The sequence below is a fragment of the Oikopleura dioica genome, chromosome PAR (genome assembly GCF_907165135.1).
Source record: "Oikopleura dioica chromosome PAR, OKI2018_I68_1.0, whole genome shotgun sequence".
In the NCBI taxonomy this organism is placed as follows: Eukaryota; Metazoa; Chordata; class Appendicularia; order Copelata; family Oikopleuridae; genus Oikopleura; species Oikopleura dioica.
The window spans coordinates 16,620,320-16,638,027 of NC_137293.1; the positions used below are offsets into that span (position 1 = coordinate 16,620,320).

At 42.2% G+C, this 17,708-nt stretch overlaps 6 protein-coding genes across 7 annotated transcripts; 5 read left to right on the forward strand and 1 right to left on the reverse strand.

The window, feature by feature from the left end:
* Positions 1–38: 38 nt before the first annotated feature.
* On the forward strand, positions 39–1,235 carry LOC145702138 (surfeit locus protein 2-like). Its single transcript, XM_081779346.1, has 5 exons — positions 39–100; positions 338–469; positions 511–644; positions 720–920; positions 1,069–1,235. The coding sequence occupies exons 1-5, from the start codon at positions 39–41 to the stop codon at positions 1,233–1,235; spliced, it is 696 nt and encodes a 231-aa protein (XP_081635472.1).
* Positions 1,236–1,258: 23 nt separating this feature from the next.
* LOC145705812 (calcineurin subunit B type 1) lies at positions 1,259–6,154 on the forward strand. The gene is made up of 6 exons (XM_081783309.1): positions 1,259–1,392; positions 1,639–1,769; positions 1,810–1,955; positions 2,155–2,250; positions 2,334–2,422; positions 5,881–6,154. Exons 1-6 carry the CDS (start codon positions 1,390–1,392, stop codon positions 5,932–5,934), a joined length of 519 nt encoding a protein of 172 aa, XP_081639435.1. The 5' UTR covers positions 1,259–1,389; the 3' UTR covers positions 5,935–6,154.
* Positions 2,618–4,860, reverse strand: LOC145705801 (autocrine proliferation repressor protein A-like). The gene is made up of 4 exons (XM_081783295.1): positions 3,358–4,860; positions 3,091–3,316; positions 2,793–3,046; positions 2,618–2,744 (listed from the first exon to the last, which is right to left on the reverse strand). Exons 1-3 carry the CDS (start codon positions 4,530–4,532, stop codon positions 2,900–2,902), a joined length of 1,548 nt encoding a protein of 515 aa, XP_081639421.1. The 5' UTR covers positions 4,533–4,860; the 3' UTR covers positions 2,618–2,744; positions 2,793–2,899.
* A 238-nt stretch (positions 6,155–6,392) lies between the features above and the next one.
* On the forward strand, positions 6,393–9,422 carry LOC145705811 (ras-related protein Rab-10-like). The gene is made up of 6 exons (XM_081783308.1): positions 6,393–6,521; positions 6,598–6,662; positions 6,703–6,858; positions 8,633–8,754; positions 8,801–8,934; positions 8,998–9,422. The coding sequence occupies exons 1-6, from the start codon at positions 6,504–6,506 to the stop codon at positions 9,118–9,120; spliced, it is 618 nt and encodes a 205-aa protein (XP_081639434.1). The 5' UTR covers positions 6,393–6,503; the 3' UTR covers positions 9,121–9,422.
* A 467-nt stretch (positions 9,423–9,889) lies between these two features.
* LOC145705796 (putative phospholipid-transporting ATPase IM) lies at positions 9,890–15,897 on the forward strand. 2 transcript variants are annotated; one of them, XM_081783288.1, is made up of 10 exons: positions 9,890–9,998; positions 10,044–10,224; positions 10,383–13,056; positions 13,106–13,197; positions 13,243–13,403; positions 13,586–13,770; positions 13,818–13,922; positions 14,678–14,754; positions 14,858–15,058; positions 15,399–15,897. In XM_081783288.1, exons 1-10 carry the CDS (start codon positions 9,992–9,994, stop codon positions 15,436–15,438), a joined length of 3,723 nt encoding a protein of 1,240 aa, XP_081639414.1. In that variant the 5' UTR covers positions 9,890–9,991; the 3' UTR covers positions 15,439–15,897. The 2 variants fall into 2 exon arrangements, with proteins under 2 accessions (XP_081639414.1, XP_081639415.1); XM_081783289.1 differs by lacking the exons at positions 14,678–14,754; positions 14,858–15,058; positions 15,399–15,897 and adding an exon at positions 14,087–14,158.
* A 379-nt stretch (positions 15,898–16,276) lies between these two features.
* On the forward strand, positions 16,277–17,691 carry LOC145705806 (uncharacterized). The gene is made up of 4 exons (XM_081783301.1): positions 16,277–16,734; positions 16,778–16,867; positions 16,916–17,395; positions 17,438–17,691. The coding sequence occupies exons 1-4, from the start codon at positions 16,363–16,365 to the stop codon at positions 17,552–17,554; spliced, it is 1,059 nt and encodes a 352-aa protein (XP_081639427.1). The 5' UTR covers positions 16,277–16,362; the 3' UTR covers positions 17,555–17,691.
* The last annotated feature ends 17 nt before the right edge of the window (positions 17,692–17,708 follow it).

Below are 17,708 nucleotides of genomic sequence, written 5' to 3' on the forward strand. Positions count from 1 at the left end.
AGAAGGGTTACTTTTAGTTACGTAAAATTGAATTTAGTATGGAATCGCCAGAAGAAATCGCCGCTCTTCATGATGCACTGTCAGTTACTGAAAGTAAAAGGTAAAAAATTTGATTATTATTATAATAATCAAATTAGAATTATCAAAATTATCAAAAAAGAAATCTTGATTTCTTAATTTTGGATTCTGATTGGTCCAAACGGGGTTTCGAGCATTTTGATTGGTCAAGGAATGATTCAATATAAAAATGGTCTCTTGGCCAATCAAAATGTCCGAGAACATTTTTCAGCCAATCAAATTTTGAACAAAAAAAGAAAAAGTTGACTTATTTTTGAAGGATCAAATGTGCTCTCACGGGGCACGAAATGGTCCCTAAGCGGGCAGTAATCGAGCAGCACATGAAAGGAAAGAAATTCATACGACTCGCCAAGGAGTGGAAAAAGCCAGATGCCAAGTTTGAAGAGCTCAGGTAACGAAAAAGAACGAGTTCATTAGCTTAACTCTTCCTAGAGCACATCTAGTTGAAAACAAGAAGAATTCAAAGATGCTTTACTGTAATTTGACTGGACGATCGATTCAAAACGAAGTTGTCCACATTCAGCGGCATATCTTTGGCCAGAAGTTCACCAAGGCTCTAGCGCACTGTAAGTGACTGTAGTCCGGCTCGACAGCCTGATAGATGTAAAGAAAACCCGGGTCATTTTAGTGAATATTTTTAGTCAAAGAATGCGAAAAGAGTGGCGAAACCTTCCGGCCAATGCGCAGTTGGGGAAGTCGAGGAAAAGATGTTGAAAATTTCTACGAAGAACGCGGAATGGGCGAAGAGGAGGAAGACGATGGAGAAGAGGGCCCATCGAAAAGAAAGAGAGACGATGATTTGAGCGATCTGATGCCCTGGCTTCGGGAGGACGCGGCGTCAGGTGCGTAGAGCTATTTTGGGTTAATTCAATCTGGAGAGCGATGACACGTAAAAAGCTACGCACTTTTTGATCACCCCCTCTTTTTCTGAATATTTGAAGTCTGCCCTTTTTCTTTTGGAAAAATGAAGAGACAAAAATGATTTTTCAGAAACGGAAGAAATGGAAGCAGAAATTTCAGGCGAAGAAGAAGAAATGGACGTTATAGAAGAAGTAGCTGTCAAAGAAGTGTCAAAACTGAAGCTGGCCTCCCGAAAACGAAATAAACGGGGCTCCGTCCCTGTTCGTAAGAAGAAGCAGCAAATGGATATTGATTAACTCGAAGTTACTGAAAGCGTAGTGGGCGAAAGAGTGACTCTTCTTCTCTTTTTTTTCTTTCCTGACTGAAAAAGCAAAAAAAAGGAAGATTTTTTATTTTAAAAATTGGTGTTTTTAGATTTGAGACGAGGTCTCGAAGCGTCAAAATTAAAAGATGGTGAGTGAAATGAAAAAAAAAATGATTTTTTTTTTGAATCTGTGGAATTATAATTTTGAATTTACGGAAATTGATGCGTGCAGTGCCAAATCGATCGATCAAGCGTTTCATTGTTAATTTTAATGAAAAATCATTTTGAAGCTTGAAAAAAATGAGCTCGTTTTTCAATCAGCGTCTTTTCAATATTTTAATTGACGTTAGTTCAAGAGAGGATTTAAAAAAGAGCGCGTGAATAATTCTTTTTAGGGAAATGAACACAGTCTTCCGCTCGAGATGTGCTCTCACTTCGACTCCGACGAGATCGCCAGACTTGGCAAGCGATTCAAAAAGCTCGATCTCGACAATTCTGGCTCCCTTTCTGTCGACGAGTTTATGAGGTAAAGTTTAGTCTGTTTTTCTTCCCGTCAAAATTCGTAGCTTGCCGGAATTGCATCAAAACCCGCTGGTGCAACGAGTGATAGAGATTTTTGACCAAGATGGAAATGGAGAAGTCGATTTCAAAGAATTCATCGAAGGAGTTTCCCAGTTTTCTGTCAAGGGCGACAAGGATTCCAAGCTAAAATGTAATTACAATCTTAACTGGAAGCTAATGAAGGCATGAAAAGCAATAAGAAGCAAAGTTGCTTTATGAGAACCAATCAGAAGCTCTCATTCTTCGCTTGAGCCAATCAGAAGCTGTTAAACTTTCAAAGGACCAATCAAAATCCAGTTTTTGGTTGATAGAACCTATCCATAACTATAATCTTTAATTTCTTTGTTCAGTCGCGTTCCAAATTTACGACATGGACAAAGACGGCTTCATCTCGAACGGAGAGCTCTTCCAAGTTTTGAAAATGATGGTCGGAACTAATCTCAAAGGTAAACAATTACTGTTCCTCTCTTCGAAGCCACATCATGAGAACTGGAAAAAGTCAGCATTACTCACTCTCTCTCAACTTTAGACACTCAACTACAGCAGATTGTTGACAAAACGATTATTTACGCAGACCAGGATGGCGATGGAAAGATCTCGTACAGCGAATTTTGCGCCGTAAGTACTTGACTTTTTTGATAAAAAACAGAGATGTTCTTTGGTGTGTTGTGCACACTAGAATTCCTCCGACACCTGTAGCAGTAGTGCGCTCAGTAGGATTTTCAATTCACCAGTTATTTACTCATTTTCCGAAGGTCACGAGTGACGTGAGTATTTCAAATTCAAAATTAATGATTCCCTAATTCTCTAATTCAAAGTGATATTTATTGATTCTATCGAACAGTGATTTGTTTCAATCTTAAACAAGAGTTCCTAAACAGCCCTCCATGAAGCAGTCTTCATTCGGGTACTCGTACGGGTAGTGATGAACGAGGGTAGTCTGAAGTTTAGAAATACGCTTTTGAAACCCTTAATCTTTTTTCCAAACCTGGGTAAAGTTCATGGGCAATCCGGTATGATCGTTGATTCCAAGATGATGGGTGACTTGGAAGAAAGTGGCTTGGTAGAATTCATCAGTTTTCGGAAACGAGACTTTTACTCGATTTTCATCGAGTTGGGTCGGGTTCTTCGGATTCCACCAAATTCGTTCGATCTTAATTTTCTCCAAGAAATCGAATTCTTCAAGAATAGCATCGGGCAGTGGCGGGTCATCCTCATATCGAGCTCTTGCCAGTCGGAAATCTAATTTTTTTGTAAGCAAAATTTCGTGTCTTTCATTATTTTACCGAGTCTGGTGTTTCCCCGGCTTTGAGAAAAGCGCCCTCAGCTTCCCAATCTCCGGTTGTTTCGGCAATCAATCCAAATCGCTCATCATCGTCATCGGTGGTCCAAGAAATTTGGGGAATATCGAGTCCTTTGTTTACTGCCAGAAAGAAGTAGGTCATCGCCCACTGGATAAAAGGAGAGGATCTTCCTTGCCCGATCATTTCGTGTTCGCAATTTGGCATTGTTCTGATTCGGCATTTAGCTATTTACTGAAATGTTTGTCTTACCTGAGATAAACTTGTGGCAACTTATCGTAGAAATACTTAGCATCAGTGGGCAAGAAAAACTCATCCCCAGCGGACATGATCGCGTATATAGGCATTGTCAGGTTGTCCTTATAGCTAATTGGGTCGATGTGCTTGCACATTTCGTTGAATTCATAACTGTCCATGTATTTTGTCAATTCCTCGCGCATATAGTCCGCAAAAGCAAAGCTCCAGCCTCCCAGCGCTTGGAAATGCCCGTGCAAGACATCAGACATGCCCACAAAGGTCTCGACAGCGGGCATGATCGCATTCACTCGTGGATCAACACCACCAGTGATCCAAGTCGTCCAACCTCGTTTGGACGCGCCGGTGATTGTGAACTTGTTGATTTCCTCGCGACCTTCTTGCATGTTGAACTGGCTGATTGCGTCCATGCCTTTGACGACAGACTTGACCATGGGGAATCGAAGAAGCCAGTGTGGCTCGTCGATTTGTGGTCCTAAATTGGGCGTGTCGATGAATCGTTTCCAGGTGTAGGCGATAATTGCATCCTCTCCTCTTCCACGAGAGATGTAGTACTCGTCCCAGTCGTCGACGAAATACACCCGTTGATTCGGAACAAAGTAGATATTCGCGGCAATCGCTCCACTTTCTTTGGCAATTTTTCCAACAAACGCTGCGTTGAGATTTTCCTCTGGATAAATAGGGTTGCCTCCAGTGCTAGGGTTGAATCCACCATCAATAATTAGCATGGCAGATCCAGCCATTTGCGGGTCGAGATTGTGGGGAACGGCGATGCAGAGCAAATGCCACCAAATTGGAGCGCGAACGTCCCGGTCGGTTAGCCACTGCTGGGCGGTAATGTTAAGGGTGTAGAAGTCGAATCCATCGTAGACCTTGGAATCGACAACGTCCCATTTGAACATGCCATCGTCCCAAGCGATGTAGTCGAAAATATTTCGAAAGTTGGGGTAATACGGCCGGCTGAGTTGATCAACTGCCATTCCCACGCCGGCGTAGAGATCAGCGTAGGCTTGAGAAATTTCATCTTCCTCGCACGAATCGCAATTTAGATTCACACCGAAAGAGGGAATATTTCTATATCGTTCGGCCATCTCGTGAACGTGATCTTCTGGTCGTCCGCCAGCGCCGGTTCCTTGAGTCCAAGAGTACTTTTCTGTTGAATTTCGACTCATCGATTGGGCAATTTTTCGAGCCCATGGCTCCAGCTCATTCCAAAATCGGGACTGTTTGTCGGAGGAATATGGCCAGGAAACAGCCACCAGGCTTCCGTCAGCTTCAACAGATAAGAACTGATCAGGGAATTTGCTTGGCCGTCTCAATAGATCCTCCAGCGCTTCTGTTTCTTTCTCGCTACTGGGTTCGTATCCTGCGAATTGATCAGAACAGGGATTGTTGTCCACGAATCCGTAACTCCAACTGCTCGTGTTGAAGTTGTTTTGAATAGCGGTTCCAACGCAGCCAGATCCGTCTCCGTGTCGCTGTCTGTTCTTCGTCCAGAACTTGTCTCACACGAACTAAACAACGTCTGAAAAATAAAAAAAAAAGAATTTAGGGATCTTGTGATCCTTCGCGGGCGACTTTTTTGTTTGAGCTCGTTTCCTGAAGTTTGCGCGTAATCATAACCGTCTGGATTGAGAAGGGGGATTACTAGCCAGTTAAAGTCTTCGAAATAGGGATTCCTTCCGCTAGAGAGATCGTCGATCAACTTGATACAGGATGCGACACCGAGCTGGTCATTTCCCTTGGCTCCGCATTGAATCGCGATGAGCTGAAAAAATTAGAGAATAAAATGAAGCAAAAAATTTCAAAGCACATAGCTTTCGCTCCTTTCGTCTTTACCTTTTCATTTGAAAAATTCGTCTTCTCATAAGCTCGTAAATTTCTTCCCTCGTGAGTAAGTCCAAATACATCAGCCCCTAGCTGGCGTAGCCAAAAGTCAATGTCGGCGTAGCTATTAAACTTGTCATAGTCGAGAAACTGACTCAAAGCCACCAGGGGTAGGTAGCTTAGAGCAAAAAAAGACCTCATTCACCACCGAAAAAGGGGACTAATCACCATCACTCCGTCTGATTCGCGGCGTTATTAGTATCGACATATGTTTTTATTCCCAACCAGAGAAATTTTCATAATAATTTGTTCTATTTTTCTGTATCGGCAATTATTGATTTTACGTTTTTTCTGAATCTATTTGAGAGCGGCAAATAGATTGAAGAAACAATATGGCCTGTTTTTAATTGAGACGGGGGTTGGGTTTTATACGAAATTGAGGGGTTTTCAGCCAATAAAAGGGGAGTTTTCGTTGTCTTGGCCAATCAAAGAACGCCTACAACTCACGTAGGTTGTCACATTCCATGTCCTTGTAAAAGGCAACCAAACCTTATTTCTTATTGGCTGAAGACTTCCTGACTGTAATTTACGGTCATATTTGAATAGATGATGTACTCCTCCTTGATCTCAATTTAAACAGAACCATGATTCATGAATCACTTTTGCACCACGGTTACTAATAATTTTCTTTAGCTCGTCGATTCATCTGGACTTGATGTTCACAAAAAGATGGTCGTCGACGTCTAACTCGTCCCCTGCAATGATCTCAAGAGCTGCATGATCTGACAAACTTTCCCAAACTCAAACACAAGCAAACCAAAAAAAAACATCGTCGTACTGTTTTTTATTATCCAAACCTCTTTTGTTGCCGCCCAAGATTCAAAAATCTTGAAATACCGTTTCATCAATACTAAATATATATATTTATAATTCCGTTTTTTTTTTCAATACAAATAATGAAAATGTCTTCAAATATTCAAATATTGCTTCAAGCTGTTCCTTTTCTTACTTTTGCGATAAATTAGTTCGATAGTTTCAACGTAAAACTATCAAATTAAAAAAGTACTGTTGTGTTTCCAAGAAAAATACCACCGTGTTCCTTTCAAAAAATTTCCCTGTCGTTTCATTTTCCTTGTTGATTTCAAAAGCGAAGAACTGGGTTCGTAAAAAATGAATCTTTCAAATTTTTGAAACAACGTTTTTTCAGAAAAGTTACTCAGTTTTACCTGTGTTTTCGTTTACATCCTGAAGAGGCGCAAATAAACGGATTCCAATTCAATTGAAGAAAGAAAACAAGAAACAAAGAGATCTCTAAAATGGCGAAAAAGACTTATGCCAAGGTTTCAATACGGAAAATCCTCTCTAAAAGCGCTAGAATTCGCGCTCAAGTTTCATATTTAACCTTTTGAAGACCTGCTCTTCAAGCTCCTCCTCATCGGCGACTCCGGTGTTGGAAAAACATGTGTTCTTTTCAGGTAAGAGGCTGCGTTCGTCCCTTTTTCATCCCTTTTCAAGATTTTCGGACGACACATTCAACACAACATTTATTTCCACGATCGGCATCGACTTCAAAATCAAGACCGTCGAGCTCCAAGGAAAGAAAATCAAGCTTCAAATTTGGGACACTGCCGGTCAGGAGCGATTCCACACAATCACCACCAGCTACTATCGGTAAGATAGAGTACAAAAGTGTTTTTCTACCGCTCCTCGCCCAAGGCGCTTTGGCCGAGTGGTTACTTCGTTACTCAAAACTCTTTTCAACTCCTGAACTCTGAAAAAGTCCCGCGGGGAGGAATCCCCGTCGCTCGTTATTTCCGAGCAAACTACTCCCGCTCTCGCCTTTTGTTTCATTTTTCAATGTCATCATTAGTTAAACAATCTCAAGACTTCCTAATCCCCTTCTGAATTCATTGACAGAGATGGATCGTGAGGTCACGGGATCGAGTCTTGTCGGAGGCTTGTTTTTTCGGCTTATTTTGGTCTTATAATTTTGATTTATTGTTATTCAATTTGACAGTAATTTGAGGCTAGTAGCCTCAAACAGTGTTATTTCTTTGATAAACTTAGTTGAAGTGGCATTATTTTTCAGCATTTGCTGACGCTATAATCAAAGAAGGCGCGTGATCGAATCACGATGAAACAGATTATTTTCAGTTCGACACTCATTTTCAAGACTAACCCAGCCTTTTTGTTACTCGAGCTCAAGGCGCTCTGGCCGAGTGGTTACTTCGTTTCACCGACTAGCAGTCTCCAGTTTCGTGAGGGCGTCCAGTCCAAAGCATGATTTCAGGATCACTTCCATGGGAATAAATTCCCATCGCTCAATATCTTGGCATACTACTCCCGCCGTCGCCTTTTGTTCTTTTCAAGAATGTTTTGAAAATGATTAGGGCCTTTCATAAAATCAACAACAGTCAACCGATCTGATTTTTATGCATTTTTTGGTTTATTTTTTCATGTCATTCTGTCATGTTCCCACTGGCAACACTAAATTTGCAGTGAGGGCCGTAAAACTTAGGGGTACAAGTACAGTAAGGAACTGCGAAAAGAGTTTTAGGCCATTCGTGAGTCCCATATCTGACACCACATGAACCCCCATTTTGACAAGGATTTTCCGAGCAGGGCGTAAGTTCGCAAAATTTTCCGCTGAATCCAAGAGTACAGGAACATCGGGTTGAATATGTTGGCTCCACGTTGCGAGTAGCAGCGTGTGGCAAGCTCATGCAACGACCGGAATTTTCACAGGGTCGAGTGGTACAAGATTCGTTTTTCTCTGAATTGCTTGGATTCTGGAGTGAAAAAGCGCAGACGACAGTTATGGCGAAAACAATCATCGAAATGCTGAAAAATGCAACTGCTTTTTTCGTTCTTGAGTTCACACATCGCCGAAAGAAAGATGGTTTTTCTTCTTCCATGTCAAAATTTTCATATTTCATATTTAGAAAAGTCCTAATATTATCGTTCTGCTCTTTTATCTCCAGCATTTATTGAGATCGAGCCTGAACCATTGAGTCGGAACTATCCTCGCTTTTGTATTTCTGTAGTACCCTTATCGGCGATAGCTTATCTGTTAAATTTGTCTAACTTCAATGAAGAGCTACTTATTCTTAACTTGAATCACACTGATTCAACGGCAAAGCCCCAGTTCTCGGGCAAAAAGCAAGTTTCTCAAGGCGAGTGCTCAAGGCGCTCTGGCCGAGTGGTTACTTCGCTACCAAAACAAGCAAATATGTTTCCAGTTTCTGACAGGATTAGTCCACGGGAGTTCCCGTCGCTCATCATGTGAGCATACCACTTCCGCACTCGCCTTTTGCTATTCTTCATAAAAATGATGAAGGCCTTATCATCAAATCGAGTGTCATGCTGTTTTTTTTTGAACAACAGAGCTACGAGGTCGAACCCTCAGCTGAACCTCTTTTTTACGTGACTAAAATCATTCTTTCAGCGGAGCAAACGGAATTCTCCTGGTGTACGACATCACGCAGCCGAAGACATTCGACAATATTTCAAAATGGCTACGAAATATCAACGAGCACGCGTCCGAAGATGTCGAAAGGATGCTGATAGGTAAGTCGCTCATTTCTCCCGCCGATTCAGCTAATGACACTCTCAGGAAATAAATGCGATATGGAAGATAAGCGTTTAATATCGGAGGAGCGTGGGAAGAAAGTCGCTGAAGAAAATGGAATTAAGTTCTTTGAGACCTCGGCGAAAGAGAATATCAATATCGAACTCGCTTTTAATACGGTAAAATATCGCAATTTAACTTTTCAATATGGTACTCTTCTATGTCTCCAACGCCTCTTTCAGCTCGCTGAGGATATTCTGAACAAGCAGAGGCCAATTGAGGACAACAACGTAGCCACAGGAGTTAATTTGCAAGGGGGAAACCAATCGAGCTCAGGCGGACCCGGATCCTGTTGCAAATTGTAAAGTTTGTAAACTGAAAACAACAAAGACACTCTCTCTCTCGCCTACTTGAATAAACCACAACCACATTCGGATCTTCACATTTTCTTTATTCAAAAAATATATTGACATGTTTAGTTTGTTCATTTTCTTTTATTTCTTTCATTCTTTTTTATTAACCAAGATGATTTTTACGCATAATTTTTTTTCAAAACAAAATCCGATTAAAAAGTTACCTTTTTTCGAACAAGTTTATACAAGTTGTTACAGAAACCGTTCAAATTTCAATGTCTTGTCTTCAATTTCCATATCCTTTCGAATTACTACTACCTGTAGGAGCCATAAACATTTGTATCAGAAGTCGGTGTTCAAAAGTTCGGTTGTAAGAAACGGTCAAAACTCCGACTCCGTAAAGAATCATCAAATCATCGTTGTACTCAATACGCTTTTTCTTCTCCCCTAGCATGCTTGTTCAATCATTTCCAATTCAAATCCGATTTCTAATTAGAAATTTGCCCCTTGTCCGTTCTTTTTCCTCCATCGAAGCAACCCTTGTCCATCAACGTCTCTTTTATCTTCTTTTTAAAATTTAAATATTTCACAAATTCGAATTTTGAATTCAGTTTAACAATTTTCCTGCTTATTTTAATCCTCCAATTTACAGCAATTTATGTGTATTTTTTTCTGGCTACATTTATGACAAATTTAAAAATACTGAAAACTGAAAGTAACTGCGAAAAATTTTCATTATATTCTACTCTACCTGTTCAAATTCCATCAAGATTAAACCAGAAATAGAACCAGTCGCACCAAAAATTGCCTTTAGAACGCAAAGAAATGAAAGATCAGCATTTCGCCTCCCTCTCGTGAAAACTGAGCGACTCGATGAGCTCCTATGCCAGGTGATCAATCTGGTTTTTATGTCTTCGTAAAACAGAGCCATTTAGAAAATGCCATGTCAAGCTTTTTATTCAAGCTTCTCAAAGGTCACAAGGGGAAGGAATCGACAGAAACGCAAAGGACTATCTATGCAAACGCTCGCTGCGGGAATAAACACGAAAATTTCAAACATGCGCATAACAAAATTAGAACATCAAAGTACACAATCATAAGCTATCTTCCCATAAAGTAAGTTCATATTCGAAAATATCATTTTTCTAACTCTAAGCCCCTCTTATTATGACCCCCCTCCCACCTCATTATAACCTGTCTCTCCCCCCAAGTTTTTACCCCTCTTGCCCCCCCCTCTAATCGCTGATGAAAATTTTTAATCATCTCATTTTCAGTCTGTACGAACAATTCACTCGTTTGGCCAACGCTTACTTCGCAATTCTAATCATTCTTCAATGTATTCCCGTGATTTCCTCCCTCGAGCCTATTACCACCATCATTCCACTGGTGATCGTCCTGGGCATCACCGCCGTCAAAGATGGCCTCGACGATCTCAACCGACACCGCTCCGATCGTTCCGTCAACAATCGCATCGTCGAAGTCCTCGATCCGACAAATATGACCGAGGAAAATCTCCTGACAAAGGAAAAATGGATGAATATAAGAACTGGCGATATTATTAAAATCAAGCAGGATGAATCCGTCACTGCTGACGTCCTTTTGCTCTCGACAAGCGACCCCCATCACCTAGCTTATATTGAAACAGCAGAACTTGACGGAGAGACTAATCTCAAGGTACGAAACGCAATCCAAGCGACTGGAAATCTAATGGACCCGGAAACGGATCCAGATGGCCTCAGCTGCTACAAGCTCGCAGCTTTCGATGGAAAGATACTCTGCGAGCCACCAAATAACCGACTAGACCACTTTGTCGGAACCCTTTCATGGAGAAACGACTCGGGCAGACAGGAAAAACGTTTTCCACTGAGCAACGACAACATTCTCCTGCGAGGAACGACGATGAGGAACGTCGACTGGGCCTTTGGCGTTGTCATTTTCGCTGGGCCAGACACGAAGCTAATGCAAAACGCAGGCAAAACCTACTTTAAACGCACGTCTGTGGATAATTTTCTCAATCGCTTAGTCGTTTACATCGGTGGCGGATTGATCATGCTGGCGGTAGTATCCATGGTCGGCCACATCATCTTTGAAATGTACCACGGGGATCATTTCCAAGCATTTCTCCCTTGGGAGTTCATCGACGAGTGCGAGCGAAAAACGAACATGACTCAGGATCCTTGCGAAAAGGGAATTCCCGAGCTGATCAGTGGCTCGTTGATTTTCTGGAGTTATATTATCGTCTTAAACACCCTCGTTCCGATCTCACTCTATGTTTCTGTGGAAATCATTCGTCTCGGGCAGTCGTACTTCATCAACTGGGATCGGCAGATGTACTCGCCTCTGAAAGATCAGTGCGCAGAAGCGAGGAAAACGACGCTTAATGAAGAGCTGGGGCAAGTTCAGTACATATTTTCGGATAAAACTGGAACATTGACGCAAAACATCATGCAGTTCAAGATGTGTTCTATATCCGGGCTTGTTTATGGAAATCAGTCGGAGCCTTGTGACTTCGATACTTTCAACCCAAGATGGTATGATCACGAGTTTACCTTCAACGACAACAGGTTGCTCGCGGCTCTTTCCCAAAAGCATCAAAAAGAGAAAGAGTTCTTTACTCTTCTTGCGCTGAATCATACTGTCATGCCAGAGTACAAGGACGATGGAAATATAGTCTACCAAGCTCAATCACCAGACGAAGGAGCCCTAGTAAAGGCTGCCAGATGTTTCGGTTTTGTTTTCCGAAGCCGAAGTCCGGATACGATCACAATCTATGATGCCACGCAGGATCAGAACATCATCTTCGAGCTTTTACAGATCCTCGACTTCGACAATGTGCGTAAACGGATGTCTGTGATCGTGCGGAAAATCGAACCAGACGGGACGAAGGGTAAAATCATGCTCTACTGTAAAGGGGCGGATATGACTGTTATGGAAAGACTGCGAGAAACGACCGATGAAGACCTGGACGTCATCGAACAGACAAAAGTGCATCTTGATGAGTTTTCTGCGGAAGGATTGAGGACGCTTTGCTTGGCGTACAGGGAGATAGACGAGGAGTGGTTTGACAAGTGGAATCAGAAATTCACCGATGCTGCTTGCTCCATTGACAATCGGGAGGAAAAACTCTGCGCTTCCTACGAGGAGATCGAGCAACAGATGATTCTCCTCGGCGCAACAGCCGTGGAGGATAAGCTACAGGAAGATGTTCCCGCGACGATCGCGAATTTGGGCAGGGCTGGAATCAAGCTGTGGGTCCTCACAGGCGACAAACTGGAAACTGCGATCAATATTGGCTACTCGTGCAATTTGCTCACCGATGACATGCTCGACGTGTTCATCGTCGATGGCGAGTCTAGCCTCGAAGTCAAGAGGGAGTTGTTACGTAACTTCGAAACATTGTGCCAGAAATGTCATCCAGACAACGATTACGGCCTTGTGATCACGGGCCATGCGCTCGGTCACGCGCTCGAGCCAGATGTAGAACATGACTTGCTCAAAGTAGCGCTCAAATGCAAGGCGGTCATTTGCTGCAGAGTCACTCCCTTGCAAAAGGCTAAGGTTGTGCAGCTAGTGAAGAGAACGCAGGCAGCAGTGACGCTCGCGATCGGCGACGGAGCGAACGATGTCAGCATGATTAAAGAAGCACACATTGGCGTTGGCATCTCCGGCGAAGAAGGAACCCAAGCTGTTCTAGCGTCCGACTACTCAATCGCCCAGTTCAAATATCTAGAACGCCTTCTGCTCGTGCACGGGCGCTGGTCCTACTTTCGAATGTGTCGCTTTCTGGATTACTTTTTCTACAAGAACTTTGCCTTCACGCTGATTCACTTCTGGTTCGCGTTCCTGTGCGGCTTCAGTGCTGCTAATGTGTATGATCAGTGGATGATCACGATTTATAATGTTTTCTTCACCTCCTTTCCTCCCCTTTGCCTTGGTCTGCTCGACAAGGTCAGTACATATTTGCCTGGATAGAGAGTGGTCTAATATTTGAGTTCAGGATGTAAACGACAAAATGTGTATTCTTAACCCCAGTTTATATCGCCTTGGACAAGCACAAAAGCTGTTTAACTTGCGAATCTTCTTGTATAGGTACTTTTCAAGGGCTGAGACGTAGGTTTTAACGAGCATTTGCAGTGTCCTCCGAGCTGTGATCACATCGCTAATTCTGTTCTTCGTCCCTATGTGTATATTTATGGAAGCCACGGGCAATGAAAAGTGGGGGATGACTGATAACGACTCTGACGGGATGACCTTTGGACGGCAAGCGTTTGCCTTTCTCGTTGCAACATGTTTAGGTAACTTCGACTCCTAGTACTTTCTTTCGCCTCCAAGAAGAATAGAAAAGTTCACGCGAGTTGAACTCCACTCATTTCGAAAGCGTTTTAATCGCTATTTAATTGGGCGTAGAGGAACTCTTCATTGATTTCAATCACTTCCCAAGAGAATATCAATTGAATTCTCAAAATTACTCTTTCAGTCGTCATTGTCAATCTTCAAGTGGCCCTTGACACTGCTTATTGGACGCTGATAAACCACTTCTTCATCTGGGGCTCGATTTTGCTTTACTTTGCACTGCACTTTTTCATGTACTCAAATGGTGTTTACGCCCTCTTCCCTTGGATGTTTCCCTTCGTTGGTGTTGGTCGATTTGTTATTGACAAGGTAAACGATTATTCTTCAGGAGTCTTAAAATGTTGATCCAATTTCAGCCCGTCTTCTGGCTAACCCTTTTGCTGACGATCATCATTTACGTTATTCCAGTGCTTGCTTTTCGACTCTACAAATCGATTACAAAGCCAACAGATGCTGAAAAGGTAAGCTTGTCGGAAATTAAGCCTTCTGCCTCCTGGGTTTTCCATTTGCGAATTTTCCATTTTAAGGACCCCCCCATCAAGAATCGCGAAAATAGGGCATCTTAGTGAAAGTTTTTCTCCAAAACTATCTTAGCTAGACCCTTAATTTTAATTGCATCCTTTAGATCAAACCCTCTACTGCAACCGTTCCCCTTAGGATGATCTCTCGATGCCAAATTTAAGGTTATACAGGCCGTTAAAGGTAAAGTTGCTTAGTGAACGTTTTTTTCGGGGTTTTCGTTGGGGTATACCCTTAATTTTTTTTCATGGTAAAGTTAAGGCCCTAAGCTACGACCGTTTGCTTTTTGAGAGTTTTTTGTCTACGAACTTAAGGAGGACAGCCCCTTTAAAATTTCATAAGTCGAATCTTAGTCGAATTTCCAGATTTACATTTTTAGTAATCATTTCCTAAATTGCCCTGAATAACGTTTTTATACTCGTGTTTATTATAGAAATAGTTTTGATGGTTGGTACACCCTTAATTACTGTTAAAAAATAGCTAACTAAAGATTTTTATGAAATGTAAAATGTTAATATTCAATTTTTGAAGTCAATTTCTGCCAAAATTTTCTATAAGATCAAAAAAATTTTCTGAATAAAAGTTCTTCCTCGTGGTCAAAACTTCCCAAAAAAGCAAAAAATTTTTGAAAATTTTGACTTTTTTCATCTTGATGGGGGGGTCCTTAAAATCGGATAATATTATCGATTTTCATTAGATTCGGGAGCAGCGTTACAAGCAGAAGCGACGAAAGCAGAAGAAACCAATCAGCTATATTTCGCGACGTGGTGGAAGGTGAGTAAAAACAGCGAAAATGAAAATGAACTTGAGTCATTTTCGATTAAATCGATTTTGGAGAGCTTCAAATAAAGGTCCCTTTATTACAATCTTTTTTCAGCCAGCGACCTGGAACCCAGCGTCCAGGCAGCTCTTATGCTTTCTCGCATCAGCGGGGCTTTGCCGATCTGATCATGTCCGGAAGAATGACTTCCAAGAGAAGAAGAAGTCGATCGACGATCAATCATCTCGCGCGTGCAGGTTTGAGCCTTCCCAGCTCGCCTAAACAAACAACTGTGACGTTTCAAGAGCCACAAGAAAGGTAAGCTCTTCGTTCGGTTGCGTTTTCGTTTGTAAAAGGAATAAAATGAGGAAATAGTTGAAGTAACAAATTCAAAATTAATCCCACGATTCAATTCATTTTATTCTAATCCAGCGAGTTTTTATTGTAATAATTCTGTAATAACAGTTGGAGGAATATCTTTGATTATTGAGCCTAATTGGGAATTTTCACGTGATTTTTGATAACATAAGACTCTAAGAGAGAATAATAGTAGAGTCAAATATTCTCTTTTTTTATTTACCAATAAATTTAGAGGCTTTTATTGATATTGAGCTACAGAAATCTATTTCAATATCACAATATGTAATCGTTTCTTTAGCGATGCAAACCACATCCGCGGAGAAAGACTCGTCGAATAAAAATCACGAAGAAAATTCGCCAAGCCATAAAATCGTTCCTAATTACTTCAGCTCCGTTTATTAACACTGTGCAATATTTCTTTACAATTTTCTTTTATTATCAAAGTGCCATTTTCTTTCCTTTCAATGTTCCGCAAGCAACAATCTACCAAAAAAATAACCCTACAATCAAAAAAGCTTCTTTTTTCTGTGACCTGAAAATATTTACGATTTCGTTCTCTTTGTGTACATATTTCGCTCAGTTTTTAGTTGAATTCTGTACAGCCTAAATGACACTAAACTCAAGCCGCAAAAATTCCTACTGTTTCAATTTTTCAAACTTTCAACTTTTCTTGCCTTATTCTAACTAATCCTATTTCTCGTTCTCTACCGCTCTTATTTCTGTCTTACTTTTTTCCTGTTCTATATTCTTTCTTTATTTCTGTTCAAGAAAAATATATTAACCCGAGAATTATTCTCCTTCAAAAAATGATTCGTGATGAATTACATGTAGACTTTTTCAGGCAATTTAGGGATAATTATTCTGACGGGTTTTCCCACTATTTTCGAGGAAAGCCGGCTAGCAAATTGATCTTCTGAGCAGAGCTGGGAAGCCTGAGTCAGGATTTAAAAGAGCTGACATCGAATCCTTTCAAATCCTGAGTCAGGTTTTCTACTCAAGCTAATAAGATCAGCCTCTAGGGATTGAAAACTGAGTCAGGATTTAAAAGAGCTGTCATTAACTTTTCGCTAAGACCCTTTCAAATCCTGACTCAGGGTATTTACACAGGTTTCCGAGCCCAGAGTTGATTGAATTGTTCTACATATCCCAAAAATATGTCGATAAATACTCTCCAATAGATCTCATTTTCAGTTCGATTCGATAAGATTGGTCTTTTCATGCAATAAAGAAAAGCGCGCGTCAGAATCTACAATCACAAGAGAATGGCTTCTGGAGGACCGAACATCCAGCTCGAGCTGCGGCTCGCCGAAATGGCTCGAATGAACGAGGAGATCAAGCGGCGCCACATGGAGGTGGAGGCCGACAAGCAACGCGCCAAACGATCGGGCAACATGGTCTCTTCCTCGCAAAGCATCACCATGCAAACTCAAATGCCAGCCGACTACGACGGCTCGCGCGAAGACGGCTTCAAAGACGGCCTCGACAGTCGCCCGCTGCCCGCCGATCCGTACGGCAAGGACAGAGTCCCGCGCGACAAGCGGGGCAAACCAGGCGATGTCAAACTCAAGAAGAAGGGGCGCGAAAAGGGGGGATATGGAAATATGCCACAGCAGATCGATGAAGCTCGCCAAAGGGTGAATTCTTAAAAAAATTTATTGAATAACTTTTTCTGTTTAGGGAATCGGTGACTCCGAATTCTGGCGCTCTGAGCAAGCAAAATGCGATGCGGCCCGGATCAACCGTGCTAGAGGACGAGATGGAACCTGGGTAAGTAAAATTTTCACACGATCGATTGTTCAACCCTTTTTCTATTAGAAACGAGAGTGGGATCGTGAAAAACACCCAGACGATGAGCGTAGCAGCAGTTACTCGGGAAAGAACTCCGGCGGACGAAATCGAAACAACGAGAAAATCGGCCGCCAGGATCGCAACAACTCTGACCGTTACAATAACTCTCGAGGTGGGCGAAACGATCGTGGCGATCGCGGAGGAGATCGTCAAATTCGCGACAGCGGATACGGCCAGTTCCGGGACAATCGACGCGACAGGAACAACCGCAGAAACCACGGCGATCTGGAACCAGGCTATGCAGGGCCAGCTCCGCCCAGACGAGATCGTAATAGAGATCGAAATAACCGGGAGCACGGTAATCGAGACCGAGACTTTGGCTCCGATAATCGACCTCCCCGGCAAACGAGATCGATTAATCCGCTAGAAGGTCCTACTCGCCCTGGAGGACGATATGAAAAGCGACAGAATCGAAGGGCTCGCAACGAAATGCAAGAAAACTCAGAAGTAAGTGAGTCTATCGCGGTCATAATTTATCCCTTTCTTTAGTCAGGATGGGGCCAACCAGAGCAAGAAGCTGGCTTCATGAACGATTCGTGGGGATCTACGGATAAACCCGTTGAACGAAAAAAATGCAGCACTCGCGGACTTTTCGTCAGAGGATGACCATCCCGGATCTAATTCCATTTCGGATTATGGGGACGGAAACCTGGTTCCTGCTCCTCCGAGCATCGATTCCAGCCCGACGGAAGAAGATTACGAGAAATACGATCAAGAAGTCGCGCTCGGCCAGTACGAGGATGAGCAGCCCCCTCCTTCT